This window comes from Akebia trifoliata, chromosome 7 (assembly GCF_017979445.1).
Source record: "Akebia trifoliata isolate Shusen 1 chromosome 7, ASM1797944v1, whole genome shotgun sequence".
Classification (NCBI taxonomy): domain Eukaryota; kingdom Viridiplantae; phylum Streptophyta; class Magnoliopsida; order Ranunculales; family Lardizabalaceae; genus Akebia; species Akebia trifoliata.
The window spans coordinates 30,163,665-30,189,002 of NC_141381.1; the positions used below are offsets into that span (position 1 = coordinate 30,163,665).

General features: G+C 35.0%; 2 protein-coding genes across 2 annotated transcripts; both read right to left on the bottom strand.

The window, feature by feature from the left end:
• Nucleotides 1-7,096: 7,096 nt before the first annotated feature.
• On the bottom strand, nt 7,097-13,047 carry LOC147398929 (IAA-amino acid hydrolase ILR1-like 4). Its single transcript, XM_086449012.1, has 5 exons — nt 12,676-13,047; nt 9,949-10,074; nt 9,447-9,761; nt 8,299-8,427; nt 7,097-7,652 (listed from the first exon to the last, which is right to left on the bottom strand). Exons 1-5 carry the CDS (start codon nt 13,030-13,032, stop codon nt 7,269-7,271), a joined length of 1,311 nt encoding a protein of 436 aa, XP_086305138.1. The 5' UTR covers nt 13,033-13,047; the 3' UTR covers nt 7,097-7,268.
• Nucleotides 13,048-16,113: 3,066 nt separating this feature from the next.
• On the bottom strand, nt 16,114-25,008 carry LOC147398930 (Glycosyl hydrolase family 47 protein). The gene is made up of 15 exons (XM_086448305.1): nt 24,781-25,008; nt 22,760-22,802; nt 22,506-22,571; nt 22,343-22,404; nt 21,662-21,761; nt 21,278-21,460; nt 20,113-20,161; nt 19,848-20,027; nt 19,554-19,674; nt 19,188-19,269; nt 19,007-19,092; nt 18,772-18,872; nt 17,921-18,062; nt 17,653-17,803; nt 16,114-16,673 (listed from the first exon to the last, which is right to left on the bottom strand). The coding sequence occupies exons 1-15, from the start codon at nt 24,927-24,929 to the stop codon at nt 16,440-16,442; spliced, it is 1,749 nt and encodes a 582-aa protein (XP_086304431.1). The 5' UTR covers nt 24,930-25,008; the 3' UTR covers nt 16,114-16,439.
• Nucleotides 25,009-25,338: the final 330 nt, after the last annotated feature.

Consider the following 25,338-nt stretch of genomic DNA (forward strand, 5'->3'; position numbering starts at 1 on the left):
CTTAATTTTCATCCTAACTTCAATTTAGGGTTTGTTTAAAGAAAAATAACACGAAAAATGACAATTTGAAAGTGTTTGATATGGTAGAAAAAAGCATGTGTCTGTACATAAGATTTCCTGTTTTGGACGGCAAATCCTATTCTTACCCCCTAAAAACAATTTGCTAAGCATATAAAATATTAAACAAAAATCTAATTAGAACCCAAACCTTCTAAAACTCTACCTTCTTTTCATCTTTTTCATCGCCCTCGTCAAGAAATCCTTGTCCTTTTCATCTTCTTAACAAAGATCACAATTCCTCAACACCTCCATGTCTAGAGCTCGAATTCGCAATACTGTTCTTGACTTCTTTTCTTTAAATTAAGAAAGTAAGAGAACACTAAAAATAAATTTGAGATCTATCTCTCGTTATATATTTGAAAAATCCTATTTTGTTATTGAGGTTTGAATGTTTAAGTATAAAATCTAATGTAAATTTACTTACCCAAGCTTAAAATAAAAGAATTTAGGTCATTTTTCATTTGCTTTTTAGAAAAGATATAGCCAATTGACATGGAATCAATTTGAAAATATTATGTGAGTCAAATATTTATCAAAACATGAAAGGATGTACCTAAATTGGAAAAAACGTTCTCCATTGAACAGAAGGTTGAGATTAGGGATGACGATTTTTCCTCGCTCCGTCGGTGCCCCCTATAGGATTTGGGTTTTCAAACCTTTAAACGGTTTTGGTATTAAAAAGGGAAAAAAAAATTGAGTCAATTTCGAGGCGGGAACAATTTTGATATACTCAACCCCGATTTTTAAATAGTTGTTTTAAACTACTCTGTTAAAATATTTATAATTAGTCTCACCTACTTGTTAAAATATTCAAATGGTCTTTTCAACCACTGTTTTGTTAAAATATTTAAAATACAACCCTCCCCTTTGTTGAAATATTCAAAAGGTCTTTTCAAGCCACCCTTCTGTGAAAATATATCAAAGGTCAACCCATTCACACTTCTATCGTCTTCCCCACAACGACGACGATACCACAACGGCGATCCACAAACCCGCTCTCATTTTCTCTCAGTTTAGTGGGCTACTCTCTTCGTCCGAACACAATCGGGGGCGGGTTTAGCTTAACCCGGCCCATTTCCATCCCTAGTACAGATGCTAGGGATTCCTATGAAAAATGGACCCCTAGAAAAGATTGTATAGATCCCTAGATTATGAGTTCTGATATCTAAATCTATATTTGTCCTCTCATCTCTCCTCAATCTTGGGTTGAGGCTACAAAAATCCTTCTAGGTGGAGGGAACAAAATCAAGTTGGATCCAATTAGGAATGTTAAAAAAAGCTTGAGGCCCGAAGCATAGCCCAAGACCTGTCCGAAAAACCGGGCCAACCCTAAACCAAGTCCAACCCAAGCTCAAATATGGCTGACCAGGTATGGGGCTCAAACGAAGTCCATCCTTAAGTTTGACCTAAAGCCTACCCATGCAATAAACTCAACACCCCCATCATGTTTTTGAATTTAAACTAAAAACTTCCTTTTAATCAAAGACTAATGATAAATCGACACATTAAAATGTATGCGATCTGCACGAGGCTCACTTGGCAAGTACACAAAAGCGTAGATCTTTTCCCTTTTATATCCTGAAGAAAAAGATCTATGGTTCTTTGCAGTTGCCATGTCATTCACGTACAGACCGCGTATGTTTTAACGTGTCATTTTATCACGACTCTTAATATAATACCCAGCTCAACTCGAAGTCAACCCAAAAGCTCCAATTCAAGTGGGCTTTGGGTTGGTTTGGGCCCTACGTTTATTGAGGTCTGACCTTGTTGAAGCCCAAGTAGATTGAGCACTGCCCAAACCTGGTCCGGTCCATTTACATTCCTAGATCCAATCCATGTAGGAGGAATATGGTTTGGTCAAACCACAAATCTCCATATAATAGAGTGATTAATATGGTTCTATCAATCCTCTCTTGGTAGACCTACACACCAAAAATAGCCAAGGTTGATCAAATTCAAGGGATGAGCCAAAAATCCATTGGGCCTGAATTGAAAATGTCGCAAAAGATCTCTGAATAAGATAGAACTTATCTTGGGCTGAAACTATATATTTACATGCTTTCAGCTGTTGGCCACAAAAGAGTTTGGCACACATGGCTGACTTATTTGCTAGACATTGTAACTGGGTTTGCAACTTGGGCGGATCAAACCCATGCCCCATGAGTTTAACCTGACATTGCGTCAAATCTGGGCATAGTTAGCTTAGTTTCGGGCTTGATTTCGGACAAAAAAATGACCAAATCAAATCAGGTTGGGTTCAGGAATAGTAAATGAGTTGTCTGATCTGCCAGAACCTTAATATGATTATAACGTAAAAAAATATTTTCAAATGTTTATGTTTCTTTCTAATTCACAATTCACAATTCAAGTTTTGGTTAATCATTGTCATCTTCTTATTTACATTTGTGCTTATAACCTCCTTAGGTTAACTTTGAAATATATATTTATAAGATGAATAATTGTAAATTTTATATTTTTTTTACATACAATTTATCTTTATTATTATTATTAAATTATCTAGTGTTAATGAGGAACGAACCAACCCAGCATGGGTTGAGCATTTCGTACCCGAGGTCGGGTTGGGCATGAGTGAAGGGTGAGTTAGTGTTGCCAAGCGTAGGCAAGTTTTCATATTGAGTTCAACCAATCCTTTGAACCTTCTAACCACCAAGAGTGAGCTAGCTAGGATGATACATATATTGTATTGGAAGTACATTTTCTAGGGATTAGTTGGCACATAAATGTTTGTACTAGGGGTGCAACTTGATCCTATTCAAACCGAGAACTAAATCAAACTGATAGTTTTGGGTTGATTTAGTTCGGTTTGGAATAAGTTGCGATTTGGTTTTAGGTTATGAAAATGGAGAACCAATCAATTTAGTTTTGTTCTCGGGCCAAAATTGTATAGAACTAAACCAAATCGAAAACCGAACTCTTATGCAATAAATACATATATAATAATAATAATTATTATTATTACGAATTATTTTAGGAGTTAAGACATATATTAATAATCTTTTATCTAATGATTTTTTATAGATAGATTTGTGATTTACTGTATAAAATTATATATATATATTTTTCATTAAAAAATATTACCTACAATTTATAGAATTGAACCTAATCAAACCAACTTTAATTCAATTTGGATTGATTTGGTTCCAATAGAATTTGATTCTAATTCTAGTTCTAATTCTTATTTAGTGGAATCAACGTATGTTGATTTGAGTCCAATTTGACCTCAAACCAAACGTAGTTGCACCCTTAGTTTGTACTAGAACTTGTAATAGGAAAATGCAAATGGTATCAATCCAGGCACAACAGACGTTTGAAGGTGGACAATCTAAATCTTGTCCCCAACAATTTGTAATAGGAGATGAAAGGCTTGCTTTTGCTAAGCTAATAGCACAACTACTTTTGTTTAATTCCTATCGCAATAGTTTCTCTCAAAGATATATATATATATATATATTTTTGATAAATAAGTTTCTCTCAAAGATATTTGAGGACAAGGAGATGGAAACAAAATGGCACATTGCGCACCCTCCCCAAAGCTCCAAATAAAATGAATCTTTGGCCTTGGTCAGGTCGCTATTTTTCATTCTAGCATTTATTATGTGTTAGATCATCAAACTCCAAAACCCGAATCGGAATTTGATGCGTATGCATGACCGCCACGTCAGTGCTTGGTTCCCAACGTATATTTTCTGCGCACCAAATGACCTAAATATCCTCATTCTTCGATCACAGAAAATCCAACGAAGTCTACGCATCAATCTCGGATTCATCGATAGAAATTAACTGACACGTGTCCATAATGAAGATAAAGACAAGACTGGACCAATAGAATTTACCGTCCAATCTCTCAAACGAGCTGGCAGAGAGTTGTACACCCTACATTATATATATATATATATGGAGCGAGAGAGAGAGAGAGAGAGAGAGAGGGAGAGTAGAAGACCGTCTTATCATCAAAATCTACACCAATCACCAATCCTTAGCCATCAAATCAAGGAAAACAGATATGGGTTTCTCGATCACAGCCGTTACATTGATCGTTTGTTCAGCCGTTATGTTAATGGATGGTGTTGTTGGGCATGAGATGACTCCTGGCATGGCTATGGGTCCTGCTCCAACTTCTGAAAGCTCCTTCACTTCCGTACCATCAATGGTGGTTGGTGTCATTGGTTGTGTGGTTTCTCTTCTCTTACTTAAAGAAAGGATTTAAAGCTTCTTATTTGGTTTCTATCGAGTAGAGTGGTGGTTGAAGGATTGCAGTTTGTGTTGTCTCCTCTGTTGTTGTTTTTCTTTTTTTCTTTTTAATCTTTTTTAGGGGATTATTAGTTAGTGAGTGATATATGGGTTTGTTAAATAAAGTGTGGAGTGTCTGACTCTGATAATGTGTTTATAAATATAATACAATTGCCTCTCTCTCTCTCTCTCACACACACACACACACGCGCGCGCACACAAACAAATGAGTGCATGCCAGGGCTAATAAGAAGTTAGGATTGAATTCAAGAATTTGATTTCTGCCTATAATCTGATTCTAGAGTTCAGATTGTAAATTTGATTTTCTCATAAATAGAATAAAAATTATACTAAAATCAGAAACGATTTCTTGTGATTGATTTAGAATCTGTTTCTTGCACTTTCATAATACGAGTGCGAGGTATATTAGGGTCAGCAAAATCTTATTCTAATTGGAGATTCAAAAATCATTTTCTATAAATTAATAATGTAGCTAAATGAAATTTTAAATTTTAGAAATTAATAACACTTTATGTGTTAGAGGACAAGATTTACGATACTTTGGAGGGTAAATTATCATTTCGTGACCAATTTACGTCCAAAAGGTGATTGTGAGAAATTGTAAGTAAATTGTAGGTTTTTCAAGTGACGAGATCACGGGTTTCTGTGATTTCCCCCAAAATGATTGATCAATTGGTTAATTCATTTATAGTGTTAACTTATTTATTTATATAATTAGTTTGGTTAAGTGGTAAGACCTTGTGGAGGCTTCTTATGCCAACCACCAACCCCGCCTAGCAAAAAAAAAGAACTAGTTGCACACCAATAGTGGCTGGTAAACTGTTCGTTCTTGTTATCTCTTTGATGACAATTGTCAGGTACAAATGTTCCAAGCATTTATTTAGCAATTGATAAGAGCGTTTGTCTGGATCTTTACTTTGACTGTAAGTAGGCCAACAACACTAAATGAAAACTAGAAAATTTGACAAGCAAATTTGACTTAGAAATCGAATTTCATCAGTTTAGGGTTGTTGAAAATTTTGATGTTCCCCAAATTTGATGGCTTAGAGTAGTTGAATTTCTCTCATTCTTTAAATTTTCAATGAAAATTTGGGCGCCTTGGTCCGTCAAACATGGGCCTTTTTCACGTTGTGATATAAGGTCATGTGGGTTGCACTCACTACCCGTTCTAATCTTGCCCAGCAAGAATCCATGCCTGTAGAACTTTTCATACATTGTCTCTTTGTCTTTTAACAAGAAATGCTAATTTTAGTGATTCCTCACTATTTATTAATTGATTGAATTAAAATAATTTTTTTAATGGAACCTGATCCATTGAGAACCTGGAAAAAAAAAAAAAAAAAACGCCAAGTCTTTTTTAGCAAAAGTTTTTGAACCAACAATAATTTTTGTGAGCATAGGTGGGAAAGAAGAAAATTTTACTTTCTTTTCTTTTGGAGTTCAATCATACAAAAGGAGTGCAAAGGGTGAATCTTATTTGAATACAATTCTTTAAATTTTTTAGTGTATCAAATTGCTAGTCATGATAAGAGTCGTGATAATCTAACTACCCCGCGTGGCAGACTCAATCGACTCTCTTGACGTGACAAGTTTGGGAATCGTAGATTTGTACGCCTTAGGATACACGATTCCTTCGGGATACACTTTTTATGGGGAAGGATCGTTTTGTATCCCGAGACGTACAAATCTATGGTTCCCAAAATTATCATGCCAGAATAGTCAATTGAGTGTGCCACGTGGGGTAATCACATTATCACGATTATATTTTAAGGCCAAAGGATACATTGTGTAAAGAATTGGGGCTTAAACTACTCTTTTTGTTCAAGAGAAAGCCCAAGCTATTCTACAATAAAAGATAAAACAAGGAAAAAATTAGCTGTTTTTGTTAAAGAATATGATGTGATGGTGTTAATTTTTTTTTTAAATGGCTATAATCTATATGTGTTTTCATCAAAAACTTATTTATAAAAACAATAATACAAAGTGACTCAAAAAAAAAAAAAAAACATCAATTAACTCAACTAACGTGGAATGTGCAAGAGCCATAGATTTTTTTTGCTTGTGTTCTCAAGAAAAAATATCTATAGTTTTATACACATTCCATGTCAATTGAGTGTCTTTTTTTCTATCAGTTTAGCACGACTCATATAGAAGGGTTGGAATCCGTTGACTCCTAGAATGACTCATGAATAAAACACATGAGCCCAACCCTTTAAACACAAAAGCCAATGGTTGAGATTTTTGAGTATCTAGATAACATCTCGAAGATATTTATCCTAAGGATAAATCTCAACCATTGGATTTTGCATTTAACGGGTTGGGATCATGTGTTTTTTTCATGAGTCATCCTTTAGAGTCAACAGATCCTGACCCCTTACAAAAAGGATAAATTCTACATTGTGTAAATATTTTCAATATATATTCCGAATACTTACTTTTTAAGGTGAATTACTATTTCTTGAGCTGAAAATGAGTTATTTATGATTTCAGCCACTTTTCATTTTAATGACGAAAACGTGGACAATTACATTTTCGTTAAAAAAAAAAAATTCAGAACAAAGTGACTATTTCACAGGTTTAAAGTGACATATCTGCGAAATAGTCACTTTAAAAACCTCCGAATTTGTTATCATTCATGTTTTAGTAATTAATATGAACAGTGAGCCGGAATCATAAATTCGTCAAAAGTTGATCACTTTTTCGTAAATATCTCTAATTTAAAATTTTAAAAAAATGTAATATCCATTTGTGTGGGAACGCCCAATAATCAAAGTACCAATGTAATAGTTCTCCTTATTAATTAATAACCCTTCAACCATCTAAACTTAAAATTGATGGATATGGAGTAAGGGGCCAATAATGTCTAATCCAGAAGAAAAGCGACAGATGGAACTACAAAGAAAAACATGAAAATTAATAATGAAAAAGAAAAGAAATCAAATTTTGTTACTACCTTTCAAATTTAGAAGGTATGAATGTGCAAATGCAGCATGTATTGATGCCCCAATGGGAAGAACATCTTCGTCGATGGTGAAGAAAGGGTTATGAGGTGAGTGAATGGATCCTATCTTCTCATTCATTGTTCCAATAAAAAGGAAGGTTCCTGGTATTTGTTCTAAGTAGAAAGCAAAATCTTCGCTCCCCATCGTACAAGGAGCTATATGTGTGTTATTATACCCCACGATCTCGGTCGCAACATGGTGAACATGTTCATAAACTTTCTCGTCGTTAACTGTTGGAGGAATCATAGGAAGCTCATTCCCAAGATTAAAGTCTAGTTCAACCGTGCACCGATTTACTATTGCTTGTGCTGTAATAATCTGGTAGAGAGAAATATTCATTAATTGAAATCCAACTAACTTCATTTTTTTCCGTTCTTATCTTGAATTAATTTCAATTGAAACAAGATATAGATGCATTATAATGATGTCTATGAGACGCAGTCCATCCAAATTGCATAATTAATTGATGTTTTTAATAAGATAATCCAACATTATAATAACTTAAATAATAAAGATATTTGTTAGACGCACCATCACAGAAGGGTTAACATGATTAACATATAGTCAGGTTCCTATCCTTACTATGGCTTCTGCGACACACCACGTGGTGCCCTCAGAAGTCTTAATAAGGCTTCTAAACCATAGGGCACTATGTGAGAAAAAAAAAAGGGGTAAATTCGACGTCAATATCAGTTGAATTTATTCTCTTTTTTTCATGTAATATTTAAAAGAGTTGCATCGAATTTACCCCTTTTTTCATGTGGTGGGGTAAACGGCTATAGTCATTTTTTCCGCCATGTGACATGCCCAACAGCCTTAGTAAGGCTTCTAGGATGACTAAAGTCGTCGGGCTAGAGTTTTTCATTCTGTATCTTGCACTCATTGCCTATTTTTGTTCATCAATGGAAAAACATATGGGTTTAATAAATTTTATTTATTTTATTTTATTTTTTTAACTTTGTACCTCTTCTATTCTTTGCTTCGATTCATTGAAGGTCTTCCTTTTCAAAGCTCTGAAAGTACCCGTAATTGTAGCTGATTCTGGTATGACGTTAAATGCACTCCCCCCATGGATCTTAGTTACCGAAACCACCTGCATCGAACCCACCGAAACGATCAACCACCCAATTGATTAAAATACTGGTTTACATCTCCAATTTTCACCAAAAGAATTTATGTTTATGGATATTTTTTTTACGAAAAAAGTAATTATTTAGCATGAAAATGTTGATCCAGACACATAATTATTATTATTGTTACTATTTTGTAATTCTATCAAAATTATAAATAAGTAAGCTCCATTTAATAGCTCATGTGAAGGGATATTCTCGAAATGCACTGACATGTAGCTCATAGGGATGGTGCCGACCCATTAAGTAGTTCGGAGGATAGACTCCATAGATATCACGGGTTAGTATAGGTCGGGAATATGGATTTGACAGCTGTACTATTGATTGACAAATGTGACAACCCATACCCTGACAGATTAGTTGTAACTACTCTAGGACTGCCAGGGTAATTGTAACAATCCTTGCAGTTGACAAACTAGAGAGTAAGTTAATTGCTCTAGGTCAGCAAATCGAGGTTGTTAGACAAAGAATGATAGAGGGATGGTCCTATAAAGAGAAAGGAGCAGCTCAAGAGAGGTAAGAACAATTGGAACTTCAAGAACTATTCAATAACATTGCACTGATTTTTCTAATTTGATCTCGGAGTAGACCTATTGCAGGTCCAAACGGGAGAGGACCGCATTGAAAAGCATCTCGAGGTAGAGCGAATTTCTGCATCTACAGCTCACAATCCATTATATTTATAGTGAAATGTTAATATCCAAGACCTCAAGAAGACATTAGCATTTTTCACTACATTCACTTTCCAGTTATACCTTTTCTCTTTTTGTCTTTTAGTAAAAATTACAAGGTTATATTCACTACGTGAAAAAGGGTAAATTTGACGATTAGTGATTGTCTTTTGAGAATAAATGCTAAGTATTTACGAGGTGTTTGGTTTCAATGTAAACTATATATGTCCTAATGGCTATATCGGATTCTTCCTCAAATGAAATAATTGAACCAAGAAAAGAACAATGTTTTCTATACAAATGAAGATTACCTGGGAATCCAAAGGGTTTGTCTCCCTTGAAACAATGTTCTGTAAGCTAATAATTGATGCCGATGCTGCCACAATTGGGTCAATGGTGTCTTGTGGTATTGCTGCATGTCCTCCTTTCCCATTAATCTTTGCTTTGAAGGCTCCACACCCAGCAAGAAATTCTCCAGGTCTAGATGAAACAGCACCAGTAGGGAGTGAAAAATGTACATGCATGGCGAAGATGGCCTCAACATTTTCAAGTGCCCCATCATCGATCATTCTCCGTGCTCCTTCTCCTCTTTCTTCAGCAGGTTGAAATATAAGAACAACAGTTCCCTGAATAATCATCGAGATTTCGTATAACGCAGATTTGATGGTTAAATTGCCAGATCAATCAGAGCATCAAGCATTGTATGTTTCATCCAACATTGGATAATTGCCACTGTAGTAGAAAGTCTAGGGCAATTTTATTAGAATGCATTGTAGAGTAGCAATGTAATATTTATGAGGTATTTCTTGTTACCTGCAATGTGTCTTGGAGTTCTTGAAGTATCTTTGCAGCACCAAGAAGCATGCTAACATGTGCATCATGTCCACATGCATGCATTTTCATATCAACCTTGCTTTTGTGCTCCCACTCCACCATTTCCTACACATTTTCAGGCTAATTTTGTAATTTATTTTTCTTTCTTTTTTTTTCTCATAGATTATTAGGCTGATAATTCCTAAGTTACCTAAATTTACAAAAATGATGTACAATTGTAATGCAACCAATCACATCTATCTACCATAGCCAATTCACTCTCTTGAAAAAATATCTTTTTTGGGAAAAAATTTAGATGATTGACTTCGACCTGTACCATGGTTTGTGGTAAAAATGAAATATGTAGAGACCCCTTCTCTCGAGATCTTTACAACCATGCAATTAGTATATGATTTAGTTAAATAGTACCATGGACGTTGACGTGTACAAAAGTAATGTGTCGTATGAACGGGTCAAGCAAAACCTGGTCACGGTCTGGCCCACTATCAATGGGGATACCAAGATATCAAAAATAAAAAAAATAGTACAATTATTTTAATATACATTGATGATCATGGTAAAAAAAAAAAAATCAAATTTTTATGGGGCACTATGGGAAGAGTCATGATTTTCTAACTCCCCCCTCTGACATACTCTCTTGACGTGCAATTGTGTATCCCAAGAAAAATAATCTATGATTCTAACACATGCCACATTAGGAGAGTACAGCGGAGTAAAGAGAGGGGGAGGGGGGGATCGTTATTCTTATGGTAATGTTTTGTGTTAATGTACAACATGGGACTAACACATGAGTGGAAGGTTTCCATATGTAGGGGGATTTCTATATGGAGGTGGGGCAGGGGTTCAATTCAGAAAATCATTATTCTTATGGGAATGTTTTGTGTTAATGTACAAAATGACTAACGCGTGAGTGGAAGGTTACTATATGTATCATTTATATCACAAACCATGCTATAAATGAAGAAATTGCATTCTAAAAAGAGTAGTGCTGAAGTGACCTCAAGATCGGACCTCACATACCACCACATCTTGAAACGTGTGGTTTGTAAATGTGGTTGGTCGTTAAAAGTAGTGTACCATTTTTGACTTGTCGTTGAGTCGAGTGAAAAAGCATCTATGCTTCCTAATTGCTTTCAAGTCAAGATGTGCTATGTGAGGTCCAATCTTGAGATCACTTCAAGAGTGAATTGAGATTTAAAAACGTGTGGCTTGTATATGTGGTTGGTCGCTAAAAGTAGTGTACCATTTTTGGCTAAGAAAACATATGTTCAGTATGAGATATTGCGAAATTTCAATGGCACACGTGGATCCCATTGCCCCATTAACAACTTGGGTTGGTGCCATGTCCACTAAAAAGCTTAGATGTTGTGAGGCCTTAAGAGGCTTAGGGTCTATATCATTGCACATGCAAAATGAGACAAGTACTTTCTTAGAAAAATAGAATTGGAAGTGTATGATTGTACATTTCCTTACATGTCGAATTTCCAGCTCAAAGATAATTTTCGACCCTGCCCACGCTCGAGAAAACGATTTTTCCATCTCCTAATATTATTTTGTTGTGAAAACTAAAAAACATTGTTTTAAAACTTGACATCAACTTTTGAGTTGGCTCAAACTGGTTAAATAAAAATATATTAAATTTGTAAATTTATTTATATATAATAATATAAATAATAGTTATTAAAATTTTAAAATAAATGAAATACATTTTTTGTTCTCCACAAAAAAAAAATATTATTTACAGTTGAATAACTTGGTCAAGATTTTTATCTGACTCAGTGCATTTTTAGAGTCTGAATTGATAAGTTTTCGGAGTTGATTTTTCTAGATCTAATCAAATGTTGCTCCTAAAGAATTTGTATTCTCCAGAAAACGAATTCCCTACAATCACATATACCTTTAGAGTATGTAGGTGCAATGTACTTTTCTTTTTATCGTGGTCATCCCCACCCTTTTGGTGAGATTAATCCCACGATCACACGCACCGCTCCCTTGAAAGGCCCTACGTGCAATTGATTGAATCAAGGGTCAACCAGACTTTGGAGGTTGGCCCCAAGGAAGTCATAGCTTCGTGGGGTTTTGAACACTTGACCTACCCTTCATAAGGAGCTTATCAAGGCTCGGTTTGCCACTGAGCCAACCCCTTGGGGTTGTAGGTGCAATATATAAAGATGCATAGGATACACTGAATCACTATCGGTGTGTGTCATCACATTATGACAATTAATTATTGGATAACAAGAAATTTATTGTTTAGTATCAATTAATTAAAGATTTTTCTGATTAGGAAAAATAATCAATTACTAACTTGGAAATTTCTAAGTAATTTCATGGGAGATTTGCAAATTGGATTCACCTATGCATATTTACCTCCTTGCCCATTTTACCCTTTTTGTTCTAAGGGACTCATGTTGAAGGGTTGGACATAAAACTGGTATACCCCTCAAGACCAATAATTGAACTATTCATGGTGATCACACATGTTGTGGATAAGACTTCCAGTCATTTCTTGTTCTAACTTTGTAAAAATTTTCTGCAACTTTCATGACCAAACCATACTCTAAAAAATCTTATAATTAGAAACACCTCATCAAAATCAGTAAAACCATTGAACGATCATGATTTACTTATAAATAATGTGGACCCATGATTTAAACAACAGGAATAAAACTATCTACACAGATAAAAAGAAGTAAGAGAGCTGACCTGAATTGGCAAAGCATCCATATCTGCTCTAAGAGCAACAAAGGGTGGAGAACCAGACCCAATGGTGGCAACAACACCGGTATGTGCGACGGGCCATCGATATCGGATTCCCATTCGATCGAGCTCTTTTCTAATAAGCGCGCTCGTCTCATATTCTTCGAAAGCAAGCTCTGGGTACTCATGAATCGTTCTCCTTATATTCTTGACCCAGTTTACGTTCTCAGGAAGATTAGCAAGCCTAATGATCTCATCTTTTATCTTAGAATTTAAATATTTTTGAGGAGAATTCAAATTTTGTTCACAAAAAGAAACTTTTAGAACAATGGAAATGAAGAGAAAGAAGTACAAGACATCCATTTCTTTGAGATAGAAATGCTTACCTAATAATATTTATAGAATTTTTTTTAGATTGTTTGTTTTTATTTATTTATAGAATAAGTCATTGCGACTGTTAGAAAAAAAAGGTTTGCTGTTTTGCATTTTATTTGCTAAGTTGATGAAATAATGACAGTCCGCCACGTGTATTGAAAAAATAATGCAATCTGAATGGTTAAAGTGTTTGCTTTCTTAAATACACGTGTTGGCCTACCATTGGTTCATCAACACATAAAATTTAAAACAGCAAATATCTGTTCCGAATTTGATGCGTTTAATCTGCTTCATTAAAAACGTGCAACGTAGATTTCCTGAGTAAACGGCAGACCTTTCTACATCTCGACTTCTATAAGTCCTATAAATATGGGAAAATATAATATTTTGGAAAGCATATCTTAAGAATTGGACTAACCTTACTAACTTAGTAAGGATTTTCACTCGTGTTTAGCGTCCTTAAGAATAGGCCCACCTTGTGACATTTGAAAACATGATCCAATGAAGTTCCCTAACCGTCCATTTTCAAAATGTTGGATTAAGTCTAAAAGAAATTATTTTTCAAAAAAAAAAAAATTGCATCTAAGTTTGTCGATGAAATGTAGAAGAGAGCTATGGTGTTGGATTGCTAATGTGGTAATCCATTTTAGCAAAATGACCCTTTATAAGCTTAAAATCTTACTAATTTAGTAAATAAAATGTGAAAAATTCTTTATGAATCTTTATGAAGAACGTGGTTCACATAAACTAGATTTGGGTTCAAATCAACAATACAATCTAATATAATTCATGCCCAATTATAATCAATTAAACACACAAAAAGAGGGACCAATAAATAAACCCAGACTTACCTGATATGCATGGTTTGGAGGGTATTGCATGTATAGGGGGATTTAGGTAAGATATGGTGCTCTAAGAAATCAGGTCGGACATCATCATCAAGAAAACAATAAAAATCTTAATTTTTATCTTAACGGAGAAAATTTCATACCCAAGGGTTTTAGGTAAAGCAATAAATGAAATCTGAAGACAAATTGAAAATTTTGAGCAAGAATGCCTAGAGGTATAGGTTTTCTCTAAACAATTGGAAGAGAATGTCAATTTTTTTATATAAAATTAAAAGGGAAAAAAAAAAAATTAAGGATATCCGCCTTATTTTGAATAAATAAATAAAAGAAGAAAAATACTAATCTGACTTCCTTGGATATTGCATTGATGTGATGGGGTGGATAAAATCATGAATCGTGATAAAATGACTCTCCCACGTGGCATACTCAATAGACTCCCCCCAACGTGACATGTGTTAGAACCATAGATTTGTATTCCTTGAGATACAAAACTGCACTTTTTATGGGGATGTGCAATTGTGTATCCCAAGGAGTACAGATCAACAGTTCTCACATGTCACGTTAGGTGAGTCGATTGAGTATGCCATGTGGGGGAGTCATTTTATCATTACTCTAAAATCATTGGTTTTTTACCTTGTATCCAGAGGAAAAAAAAATTCTATGGTTGTCTGCACACTGCCACATCAGCACAGTGTTGAATCCAACGTACAAGAAAGTCAGTTTAGAACGACTCTAAAGGGAAACATATTTTCTTATCTTCTCTTTTGAAATATATGGCATCCAAAATCATAATTTTTCTAATTATACATATATCACCTCAAATTATACACTTCTTGTTCCTATTAAAGATAACACTATATATCTGAAAATAATAATAATAATTACTATTATTATTATTATTATAATAATAGTATCCAAGGTAGATACACAATCTGAAGTCACCTAAACACAGAATTTCATATCGTAGGACTTAGGCACTATTGTAAATGACAAGTAGGATTTGAAATAGAAAAAGAATCCAAATCTTAGACAAGTGTTTCATAGCAAAAGTGAAAAAGTTCCGCGTCTTTTAGGTAGCCTACCATGTTAGTAGTACTCCTTGGGACCATTCATCAATGATATGCGCTAGTGGTCCATATTCCGTAACGTGTGTCAACTGCTAAACACTCGTGCGAGTAAGTCTGGCCTGAACATCTTGTAACTATCGAGATAGAGTGTTAAACAATTGTTATGCTTTCAATCTCAACTTCTCCTGAACCTTTTAGACTCATCTCCAAAGTCGAAAGTTAATGAATGATTCAAATGGTTTGGGAAAGCTGAAAAGAAGGTTTAGGTTTAAGATGAAGGTGTGTTTAAATTGGTGAATGGTACTAAGAAACTCTTGTGACTGCTTTTTTCCATTTTTTTTTTCTTCTTTTTCTGTTCTGCTTTTCTTATTTTATTTTACTAATGTTACCTTCGGTGCTTGTTAAGGTTTTAACAAAGTCCGATTTTCTACTTTTTTTTTTGCACCTCAATGCCTTTTTTTTTAGTTTTCATCATGTGGATAGTTTTTTATCCATCAATCCATCAATCTGAGCCATTCAATCAGTGGGTTTGCTCAAACAATGTGAATGGTGGTTTAATTTCAGAACCCACTTGACCAAATCGTGTTGGGTAATGAAGAGAAAACTTGTATGCCCTATATATGTTGGAACCCCCGAATCCATCGTTGGGTCCAAAATGATGGTAGTGAAGGCAGATATAAACTCACTTTCTCTTACCCTCTCCACCTATTGCTGTTCAAACTTGTCTCTCTCCAATACCACCAAGAAAAAGAAAGAACAAACAACAAACTTGAGGCTACTGAGTGTTCTAATCAACAATAAAATTGAAACCCAAAAAATAAAAACAAAATTAAAGGGGTTTCTCAGTTGTAAAAGATCTGCAATGGTATATTATGGTTGCTAATCTAGCAATTAAAAAGATGCCTACTTGGAAGGGCACAAAACTCAAGGAAGACCCACTGTTGGAGAGCCGGCAGGACATGGAGAAAGCCAAAGGGGGTCTTCAGAAGGCCAAGACACATAAACATTGGTCTATCTAATAAAGGATTCTGGGCGCAACAGCGAACCCAAACGGGGGATACCACACCATGGGTTCAATAGAAATTTCTGCAGTCAAACCTGTAAATTTGCTTGGGAATGAAGAAGCTTCATGCAATGCTGGCGCACAAGATAAATCTAGAATCTCATGGTAGTGGACCATAAATGAAAATTTCAGAAATGTGTGAATAAGATCAAGTTGAAACACTCAAAAGATGATTTAAATGCTTTCTATACACAAATGTATACTATTTTTCTTCAATGGTATCTCACATAAATAAATAAGGACCTCTTGTATCCCCTCTCCCCTCATTTTCTTTTCTGATTTGATGTTAGATAATACACTCACTAAGCACAAGAACCCTTTAACCCGACCCTTCTTGTTTCATTCGGTTTTTCATTTATTCCTTGTTGAAAAAAGAATGGATATCGTTACAGTTGCCTGTAGTGAGGGTCGGCAGAATCAAGCTACGAAAAGCCAGAGCCCACAGTAGCCAGCCATGCTGCAAATTCTTTGCCTACAATTGGTAGAGTCGATTCCGCATTCCTCATCAGTCATACACCTGTGGTCAGCACGAACGTCAGGGACATGGCAAGCACTCTCGACCGGATGACCTGCAATTCCTTGGGTTTGAGCAGTGGCCGGACATACTTGCAAAGACATTGCACTCGCACGTTTTGCTTTGTAGTTTGACCTCTGCACAAGAAAGATCATTCATGTTCCATTATTTCCATTTTATTGCTCTATAAGATTGTCTGAACAAATGAGAACATTTTATATTTCGAACAAAAGGGTTAGAAAAAAAAAAATATCATCTACTTGGTTTCCCAAATGAAGGGTGGGAGGAAGACCGGAAAGGACATGGATTAAGTAATCAAGAAAAGATCTGAAGCCACATGCCTTGACAACAGTTCTATTTTTTTCCCTTATCGTGGGCTTCCCCACCCTTTGGGTGAGACTAATACCACGGTCATACACACCGCCCCCTCAGAAAGTAGGGGCACAACTTGGTCCAGTTCAAACCGATAGCTTTAGCTGGTTTGCTTTGGTTTGGAACCTGTTGTGGTTCGGCTCTGTGTTAAGAGACTGGAGGGAGAACTGATCAAATTCAGTTCGGTTCTCATTCAAGGCTTGTGTAGAACTGAACCAAACCAAGAAATCAAACCCTTAATGACTTAATACTTTTTAGAAGTTAGGACTATAGATTAATGACTTATTATATGAAGTCTCATGTTCATTATTTATTTATTTTTCCCTTAAAAATATGTTACTTCCAAGAAGTTTATAGGATATTAGCAACACAGAGAACCGAACCGAACCAAACCAAACCCCCCTTGGTTTGGTTTAGTTCAGTTCTATGGACAATTCGGTTCGGTTCTGATTCTTATTTAGTGGAACCGACCTATGTCGGTTTGCTTCCAATTTGGCCCCAAACCGAACCAAGTTGCACCCCTACTAGATAGAATTGAATGGCGAAATTGGATTCATGTTGCTGACCCTAAATAATTGAACCAAGGCATAAACAATGATGATAATTTGCTAATGAACATAGGAGGATTGCCAGAGTATTTGTCCGTAACAAATTTCAAGAAAAACAAGCTGTATAGTTGAAAGTTTCGGGGACCTTTGGAATATACAGTTCTGACATATTAGCACATAAGAGTAGAGGCAATACCTCGATTGAAGTCCAGTTAGTCAGATTGTAGGCCTCTGGAAGTACTTCATGCCAAGCGCTTATCACTGGAAGAGGGTGACCTTCAGTTGTAAAGACGTAATTTTGATCAACCAAAAACGAATCATCAAACAGAAGATAAAGATATTTGCACCTGCAGTACAGGAAGAAAAAAAGGTAAAAATTATATTCAAATAGTGTTCTGAGTAACAAACGGAACCACTGTCACTAAAAATTGTAGTCTTTCGTCTATGAGAATAGAATTGCTCACGTTTCTGCGAGGAAGAAACTATGCTGGTGATCTTCCAGTTCCATAGTTGTCACATCTTTAACGCTTGCAAAACCACCTTCTACTTTGGTGTAAAAATTAAGAGAGTTCACAATTGATTTGCCCACTTCCAAGTACCAAGGATCTGACAATGTGAAAAAATTGTCAATGAAACTGCAGAAAAATGAAAGTCGCAGATGTTCTACATAATAATTGAGTTATATCTTCCAAGTTCACAAGAGTTAAGTAAAAAATTAGAAGTGTTTAAGTAGATAAAATGGAAGCTAAAGAAACTAAAACCATGTTGTGCTCCCATTTAATGGGTATAAGATTTTGGTTTTGCTATTTCATATCTAGAGGGCTGAGAATGACAATTGTGCATAGAATTTCACTGTTAGCTGCTGGTGCAAACAAGGGTTTGTTCTCACCATGCTGGTTTTCCAAGTTCATTGAGCAAAATAATTAACACATCACGGGCCATTTATGAGGTCAAACAATGCCAGGCCAGTTGAGTGAAGATTGATGGGTTTATTGTAGAAAGGATTTCTTTAAACAATTGCCAAGGGTGTTTGGCCTGTCACTCAACTAAGTCCGAACATGACCCAAACAATTGTGGTGTTAGAATTCAAAAATATCTATGGTCCTTCCATTTCTGACTAAAGCTGGTCATCCTCCCCAACTTTTAAGTTAGGCCCATGTAGTTTTTCTGTACTTTGGCTGAGAATTGCTTCTATTAATTCAATATCCTTCAACCCTCTGAGAGATTGGAACTTCCCATTTCAAAGGTCAAGCTAGTGATACCAAAAAAATAAAAATAAATAAATAAATAAAATTAATGAAGCAAATTACCAGACCTTTGGTTGCTTGATAAAGGTAAAATGTGGACTCTGCTAATTCAGGGCGTAAAGGGTAATATTTCTCTGTAGGATGCAACATATCCCGGTCTAGCAAGTACCTGTATGACATGTGAAGTTAATGGAGAGACAAGGGAGGGGGAGCCGGCAAGAGCATGAACTTATGAGCCAAAATTTACTGAAAACTTTCAACCATAAAATTAGAAAAAAAAAAAAAAATGCTAGCCATGCATACCTTTCTGGTAGCACCCCAAACTTCTCCCACACATGGAAAAATTCACGATGTGATGAGTTAGCAGCTGCAATATCTCCAACAAGAACCTGTTTTATGAGAATTTAGAAATCAAGATCACTCAAAATTTGTTCCAGGTTTCCAACAATAATCAATAAAAATGTCAAGGCCTTCAATTACTTGCCTGTAGACCAGGCCAAAATGCTTGGAGGCTGGTAAGTTGCCAATAGGTTGCCTTCCCTGTCCTCATATCAGCTTCATGATACCTGGAACACGGTAAGAATATTTAAAATATTTTCGTGTTAAGCATTCTTTCTAAAACTGACATGAAGCATCACACAAATTCAAGCAGAAAATACAGGGAGGACTACCAAACATAAGCAATCAAAAAGTATAATGTGAAGGATTTTCTTGAACTAAGAAAAGAAAGAATGAAACTTTGCATACAGATTAATCTTTAAAGAAAAGATATTGGCACACTGAACAGACTAAAGAATTAAAATAAAAAAAGCGTTCACCCAAACTAGAAGAGATATGCTCAGTATAGTACCAAGGGCCATGCCGGAAATACTTTTGCACAGCAACATAAGCGGAATGGAACATGTCCCAAAACTCCTCTCCTCCGAAAAGAATGTAAGCTTTCATTAGATACTCGTAGAATGAATCAACTCCTACAAGAGGTAGCAAATAAAATGATCAAAGTTTACTCACCAGCAAGAAAAATGGAGAACTGATATCAACCATGCATTATCATTTGAGTACAATAAAGCGTAAGGTTTAGGAGAGTTTCAATCTATCAGAAACTAGTAGCTATTTAAATGGATGAAACAAAAAAGATTTACACCTGCCCCAATGCCAGATGAATACTCTATCCATTCCCCAGTTAAAACATCCAGTGTTGTCCCTAGGAGATTCAAAGGACTTCGCATACTCCATAACTTACGAAGAGTGCGCAAAGCTGCAGCTTCATACCTGGAGTCACCAGTTAATCTTGATAATGCTCCCATTTCAAGGATGAGTGAACCTGATTTGGAAATCGAAAATAAGCAAATTTCAGAAATCGTCCTCATTTTCGGATGCATCTTAGACTATAAGTGTAAGCTCCTCACCACACCCAGATGTGCTTGTTTCAGTTGTTTCATTCTCCATCACTCCATACTGCCATCATAAATCTTTCTTATAAACAAAACTGGCAGACAATATTAATGGTTTTCAAAATTTAAAAGATACCACCTTATGAAAGAACTTTATATCTACAAAAGTTAGGCGGCATGGGGTCCTTCGAGTGAGACAACATTCCAAAAATTTAATTTATTCATTCATTTCATCTCATAAGAATAATATGCAAAATGTCTAAAGGAAAAGGTAATAAAGCACATAACAATAGATTATGTGGCAGCACCATAACAACTCAATTATGTAACTTGATCATCAATTATTATGAAAAAAAAATGGTTGAAAGCTCTAAGAAAAGAAGATGGATATGTATAAACAGAGCCCAGTGTCATATCTTTTTCTTTTGGCAGTGAGGAAAAACCAATAAACAAAGCAAATGAAAAACCAACTAAAAGACTGAAGAAAAGGAGATAAAAAAAAGGAAAAAAAAAAAAAAGAAATAGTAGAAAGAGATGTTTGTTTTTGTTTTGTACAAATACATCACATGTCATTAACACTAAAAAATGAAGTTTCCTACACCGGCACAGCATCCACTTTCAAGCGTATGGGTAACATAGAACTGACCACATAGATTGTCCAGTTATAGAATTGATCCATTCAAGTGAGATTTTTTTTTTTTGTGGGGAAGGGGGGGTATTTGGCATCTTCTGATAATCGAAAAAGCAATTATATGATTATTAGAGCCATCAATATTCAATCTACGAGATCTCCTAGGTGGGACCGATCAAATGGTATGTTGCAACCCCTTGCATGTGTTATGTGTACAGCATACAAATGTACGACGGCTTCCTCCCAGCTAGAACTAAGTATTCCCAAATGATCCTTGTTATTCAAATACCACAGACGCATCAAGAAATATGTTGTACAAAGTTAGAGTAGGAGTTTTTAGCTTGTAAAAGACACTTGAGCTACATAGTACTATGCTATATATCCATGCATAATAGACCTTCGACGATCTTAGTGCATAACGTATGACCCCAGCTATTTCATGATTATAAAGAGAAGAAGCAAGGACTCATATTCCTTTTCAAGGGTGAACAAGTATTCAACTTGGAAACGAAATACTGTCCTTGAACCAAAGCATGTTTTAGGCCATACCTTCAGATTAATCCATGCATATGGCAATCCAGTGGGGGTATCGAATGCACGTAAGAAACGTTGCCCTAAATCGTCAGCCAGAATAAGTAACTGGTTCTTGTATATTCCTTGAGCTAACCTGTTTGTAGAATCAGTTGCAAGAATATGAGCAGAAACAAGCCCTCCAAGAACTCTTATGTTGCACTACACAGTTCAGAGAAGGGGAAAAGAATACCATCAGATCACTTTGTATCCATATAGCTTAGAAGTTCATGAGAAAACATCACTCCCTTAACCGACAATCGTCAGTTAAAAGAATTGCTCCTGACCCTTTCTTTTTCTTTTTTTTCGCCCAGTTTTAGGAAGATTGACGTATCATTAACTTGAAGATTTTGAATTAGCTACCTCAAATAGATTTATCCTCGCATCAACATCAAATGTAAGATTTTCAGAAAGCCAAAGAACTGCTCTTTCAAATTCTGTGTTGTTACCCAATACAAGAAGACTGCAAAAGGGAAAAATAAAAATAATCAAGATGGAATTAGTGTGCCAGAATAATGATCAAAGTGCTTGATGTGGTTCCAAGTCACTATGCTATAAAAAGTTCATGGGAAAAAGACTCCATTCCAACATATCACCATATTGAATGCATAGTTTAGGTAATCAAGTTAAAATAAGTCAAAATTGAAATTTGGGAACTAGAAAGTCAAATACAACAATATTAAGTCAATGCCCATATCATGGAATACTTGGTTGACATTAACATAACAACATCACGAAGTACAAGATATATATAGAAACCTACATAAAAAAGAATGGTTCTAAAATGTATCCCCAAAATACAGAATGATACAAGAACCTAAGGGCATTTTTCTAGGTAAAAATATTGTTTGAGTAGCAGAGTTTATGCAAAATGCAGTAAAACTGAAACTGATGAATTGAAATCATATAAAAATCAAACTGCTTTTTGGTAGTATTGAAAGTTAGGTAATTAAGTTAAATTAAAACTAAACAAACAAACCGATATCACAAAAATATGTCCAGAAAAAACATTCAAAGATTTCTTGCACTGGGAATATAACATACCTTGACAGTGATTCAATAAGTGTTAGGGATGATCCATTGTAGTTTTGAGGTAAGCGTTCAAGCTGAAATTGAGATAAAATAGGGTTAACTAAAAGAGCTTTCCTAAAAACATTGTCAATCCATACTAGATGCTGAGCTAAATTCTCAAATAGGAAATTATTACATTCAAATTTCCAAGCTCACTAAGGGAGTCAGTAAAAGTCTTGGAAAGTGGTTTTAGCTCGTCATGCTGCAAAACAAGAAAATAATTTACATAATGCCATGACAAGCAAGGAAATTGCAAATCAACTTACCAAATTTAAATTCTCTCGTTTCCCAACTGTGAATCGAGGTGACTATGGGACAGATTGTCGAAGACTTGTAAGGAAAATAAAACATATCGATATTGGATAATATCATCATGGAGTTGGAACTGACCGGAAATGCATGAGTCATGTAGTTTTCATAAGCATGGTAAAACCTGAAAAAGAAGAGAAACAACATAGGAAACTTTTTTTTTTGGATAAATAACTGGATGTTCACTAACAAAGGAAGGATAAAAGTACAGAAAAGGAAGGGATTTCCCTTTGAACACTAAACTTTGTATTGATAGAAATCTTAAATAAATTAAGAATCTAAGTGCTTTAGTTTATATTGTGAGTGTGAATGGATTAGAGATCTAAGAAGGTGATTCTGTTGGTTTAAGAAAGTCTTATTTAAAATTTATCTTTATCATACATTAGGAATTTCAATTTGATGGTGTCTATATATGGGGGCATGGGATTTTTTTTTTTTTACTTATCAAAAAAAAAAAAACTCTATGATATAGTTATTATTTTATTTAATCTCTCTAAACTTTGGAGCTAGTGTGCTTGTTTGTTCTTTTGTAGTGTGGTCAACGAACATGTTGAACCAGGTTTGGGTTCTAATAATTGTTATCAGAGCCAATCAATTTAGTGAGTAGGATTCCATACTGTTCGATCTAGAGTTATAGGTTGTGTGGGCTCAGTTTCACACAGTTCTCCCACATAGAAGAAGGATGTTAGGATTCAACAAAAAAGAAGTTGAAGTTAGCAAACTGAAAATATTGAAAGAGTCTTACCAGTTAAGAGTCTCTAGATATGCTACCAATGGCCCATCATCATAAAATATAGGGTGGGAATATGCTAAATAGTGGCATGTCAGAGAGAATCTAAGCGAGGAAGCTGAGAAAGTGCTTGAAGTGTTGAAAAAGAAGATTTGTGTGATGGTAGGGATGTACACTAAAGATTTGGACGTCTTGCTCAAGTTTGGGAGAAAAACTGAGATCCTTTCTTCAAAACTACAAGGGGTTCTTCATATTGGATCATTGTTTTTGAAAAAATAAGTGTTTGAAACAGACTAAGAACAAATTATTGATATGGTATTGTTGGTCATCTCGACTACTTTTCAGTTTTCTTAATAAATGGTCTTATAAAAAAAATTCTTGATATGGAGACCGAAATTCTTGATATTGTATTGGAATTTATACAATGTAAGTAGACACAATTTATTATATAATGCAAGTGATGAATGAGTGAGTGTGGACTTGTTCCCTTACTCAATCAATAAAGTTGTAGAATGGTACAAGAGTGGATATTGGGAGCATGGACAATCACGGTGTCGATAAAGGCATTATGCATGCATGGATGATTACTCACCACCCAACTTAATTAGATTGTCGACATGATTTTTGTGGACACAAAGATGGATGGTAGAACATGAGCACAATTGAGAGTATTAATTTTATTGTCACTGTCAGTTCATTATAAATCTAAGGTGTTAGTGTTGATTATGATAAAAGCATTATTGAATTTGAGTTTTCTTTTAGAGTGGTTCTGTAAACAAATAACATTCATACATGTTGAACAAGGTTTCAGTTTTAAATGTATGGTTACTTGGAAACATACATCTTATTGTTCAAACCTTTTTACTAGAACAAATTCTCTTTGGTAAGTTGTTTAGTGTTTTATAACATCATAAACAAACAAAAAAACAACAAATAGAGTTCTTCAACAAAAAAAAAATAGCTGCTTGGGTTCATTAAAAAAAAAATTAGGATTTTTTTTCTGGATGTAACATATGAATTACAGAAGCTAAAAGGTATTTAAATTTTTTATTTTTTTTAAAAGCAAAAATAATGAAACAGATAAGCTATTTCACCAGATTCTGCCTAATTGCCAATCAGACATCATGAAATTGCCTAAAACATGCACCAGCTCACAAATCCATCATAAAATCATCAAAATTAAAACAACCCTTTTATAGAAAACTCTATATAAAAAGTTAATCATGGATCATCAAGTTGAGAGCTTGGTAGAAACTTCAAAGTCACAATATATCTAAATTGAAGAACCCATGAAACAAAAGAAGACCCAGATGGCAGAGAAATCAAAATCCATAAACAAACCCAAGAAATTTAAGTAAGTAGTCATGCTTACATCTTGCGGACTTTCTCTCTCATAAATCTCTTCTTAGCAGCTCCTCGAAGATCGACCTTACACATGGCTAAGTTAGAGATTATTGGAGAGATTACAAGAAAGAGAAGAACCCATGTCCCTAATCCAAGACTAGATTTGGGAGTCGACATGTTTCCGATCGATTCGGATTGCAGAGATTTGCAATTTAAATCACCAGTCTTCGAGGATTAGAGTGAAGGAGAGGAGATCTCTTCGATTCGACAAGAAGCCGGTTAAGGTATTTTTTGGACTTACCTCCTTAGGAAAGTTGTAATATATTACATGCCTCCCTTAACTTAAAGTGATTTAAATTACCCCCTTGAATTTTGACCTTCGCTTGACTAAACAAATGAAAGAGAGAGCTTCATTCTAGTGCACCAAGGAATAAATTAATTTTTTTTAATTGGCTAATAAGCATGTAACATTTCAAGAAACCCATGATTAAAAATCTCTCAAATCTTAGAGTTATACTCATTGTAATATTTCATTTTTGGATTGAGCTTTGTTGACTCACGATATGACACAGTATCTTGACTGTGT

Bases quoted from the DNA above. Each gene is read 5' to 3' on its own strand.
- LOC147398930 (XM_086448305.1), bottom strand. From the start codon at position 24,929: ATGTCGACTCCCAAATCTAGTCTTGGATTAGGGACATGGGTTCTTCTC. The intron at 22,803-24,780 runs GTAAGCATGACT...CTTCTTTTTCAG, and splicing joins AGAGAGAAAGTCCGCAAGAT to GTTTTACCATGCTTATGAAA. The intron at 22,572-22,759 runs GTCAGTTCCAAC...CTTGTTTTGCAG, and splicing joins ACATGACTCATGCATTTCCG to CATGACGAGCTAAAACCACT.
- LOC147398929 (XM_086449012.1), bottom strand. From the start codon at position 13,032: ATGGATGTCTTGTACTTCTTTCTCTTCATTTCCATTGTTCTAAAAGTT. The intron at 8,428-9,446 runs GTAATCTTCATT...GGTTCGATGCAG, and splicing joins CAAACCCTTTGGATTCCCAG to GTGGTTTCGGTAACTAAGAT. The intron at 7,653-8,298 runs GTACAAAGTTAA...TCTCTCTACCAG, and splicing joins CGAAGCAAAGAATAGAAGAG to ATTATTACAGCACAAGCAAT.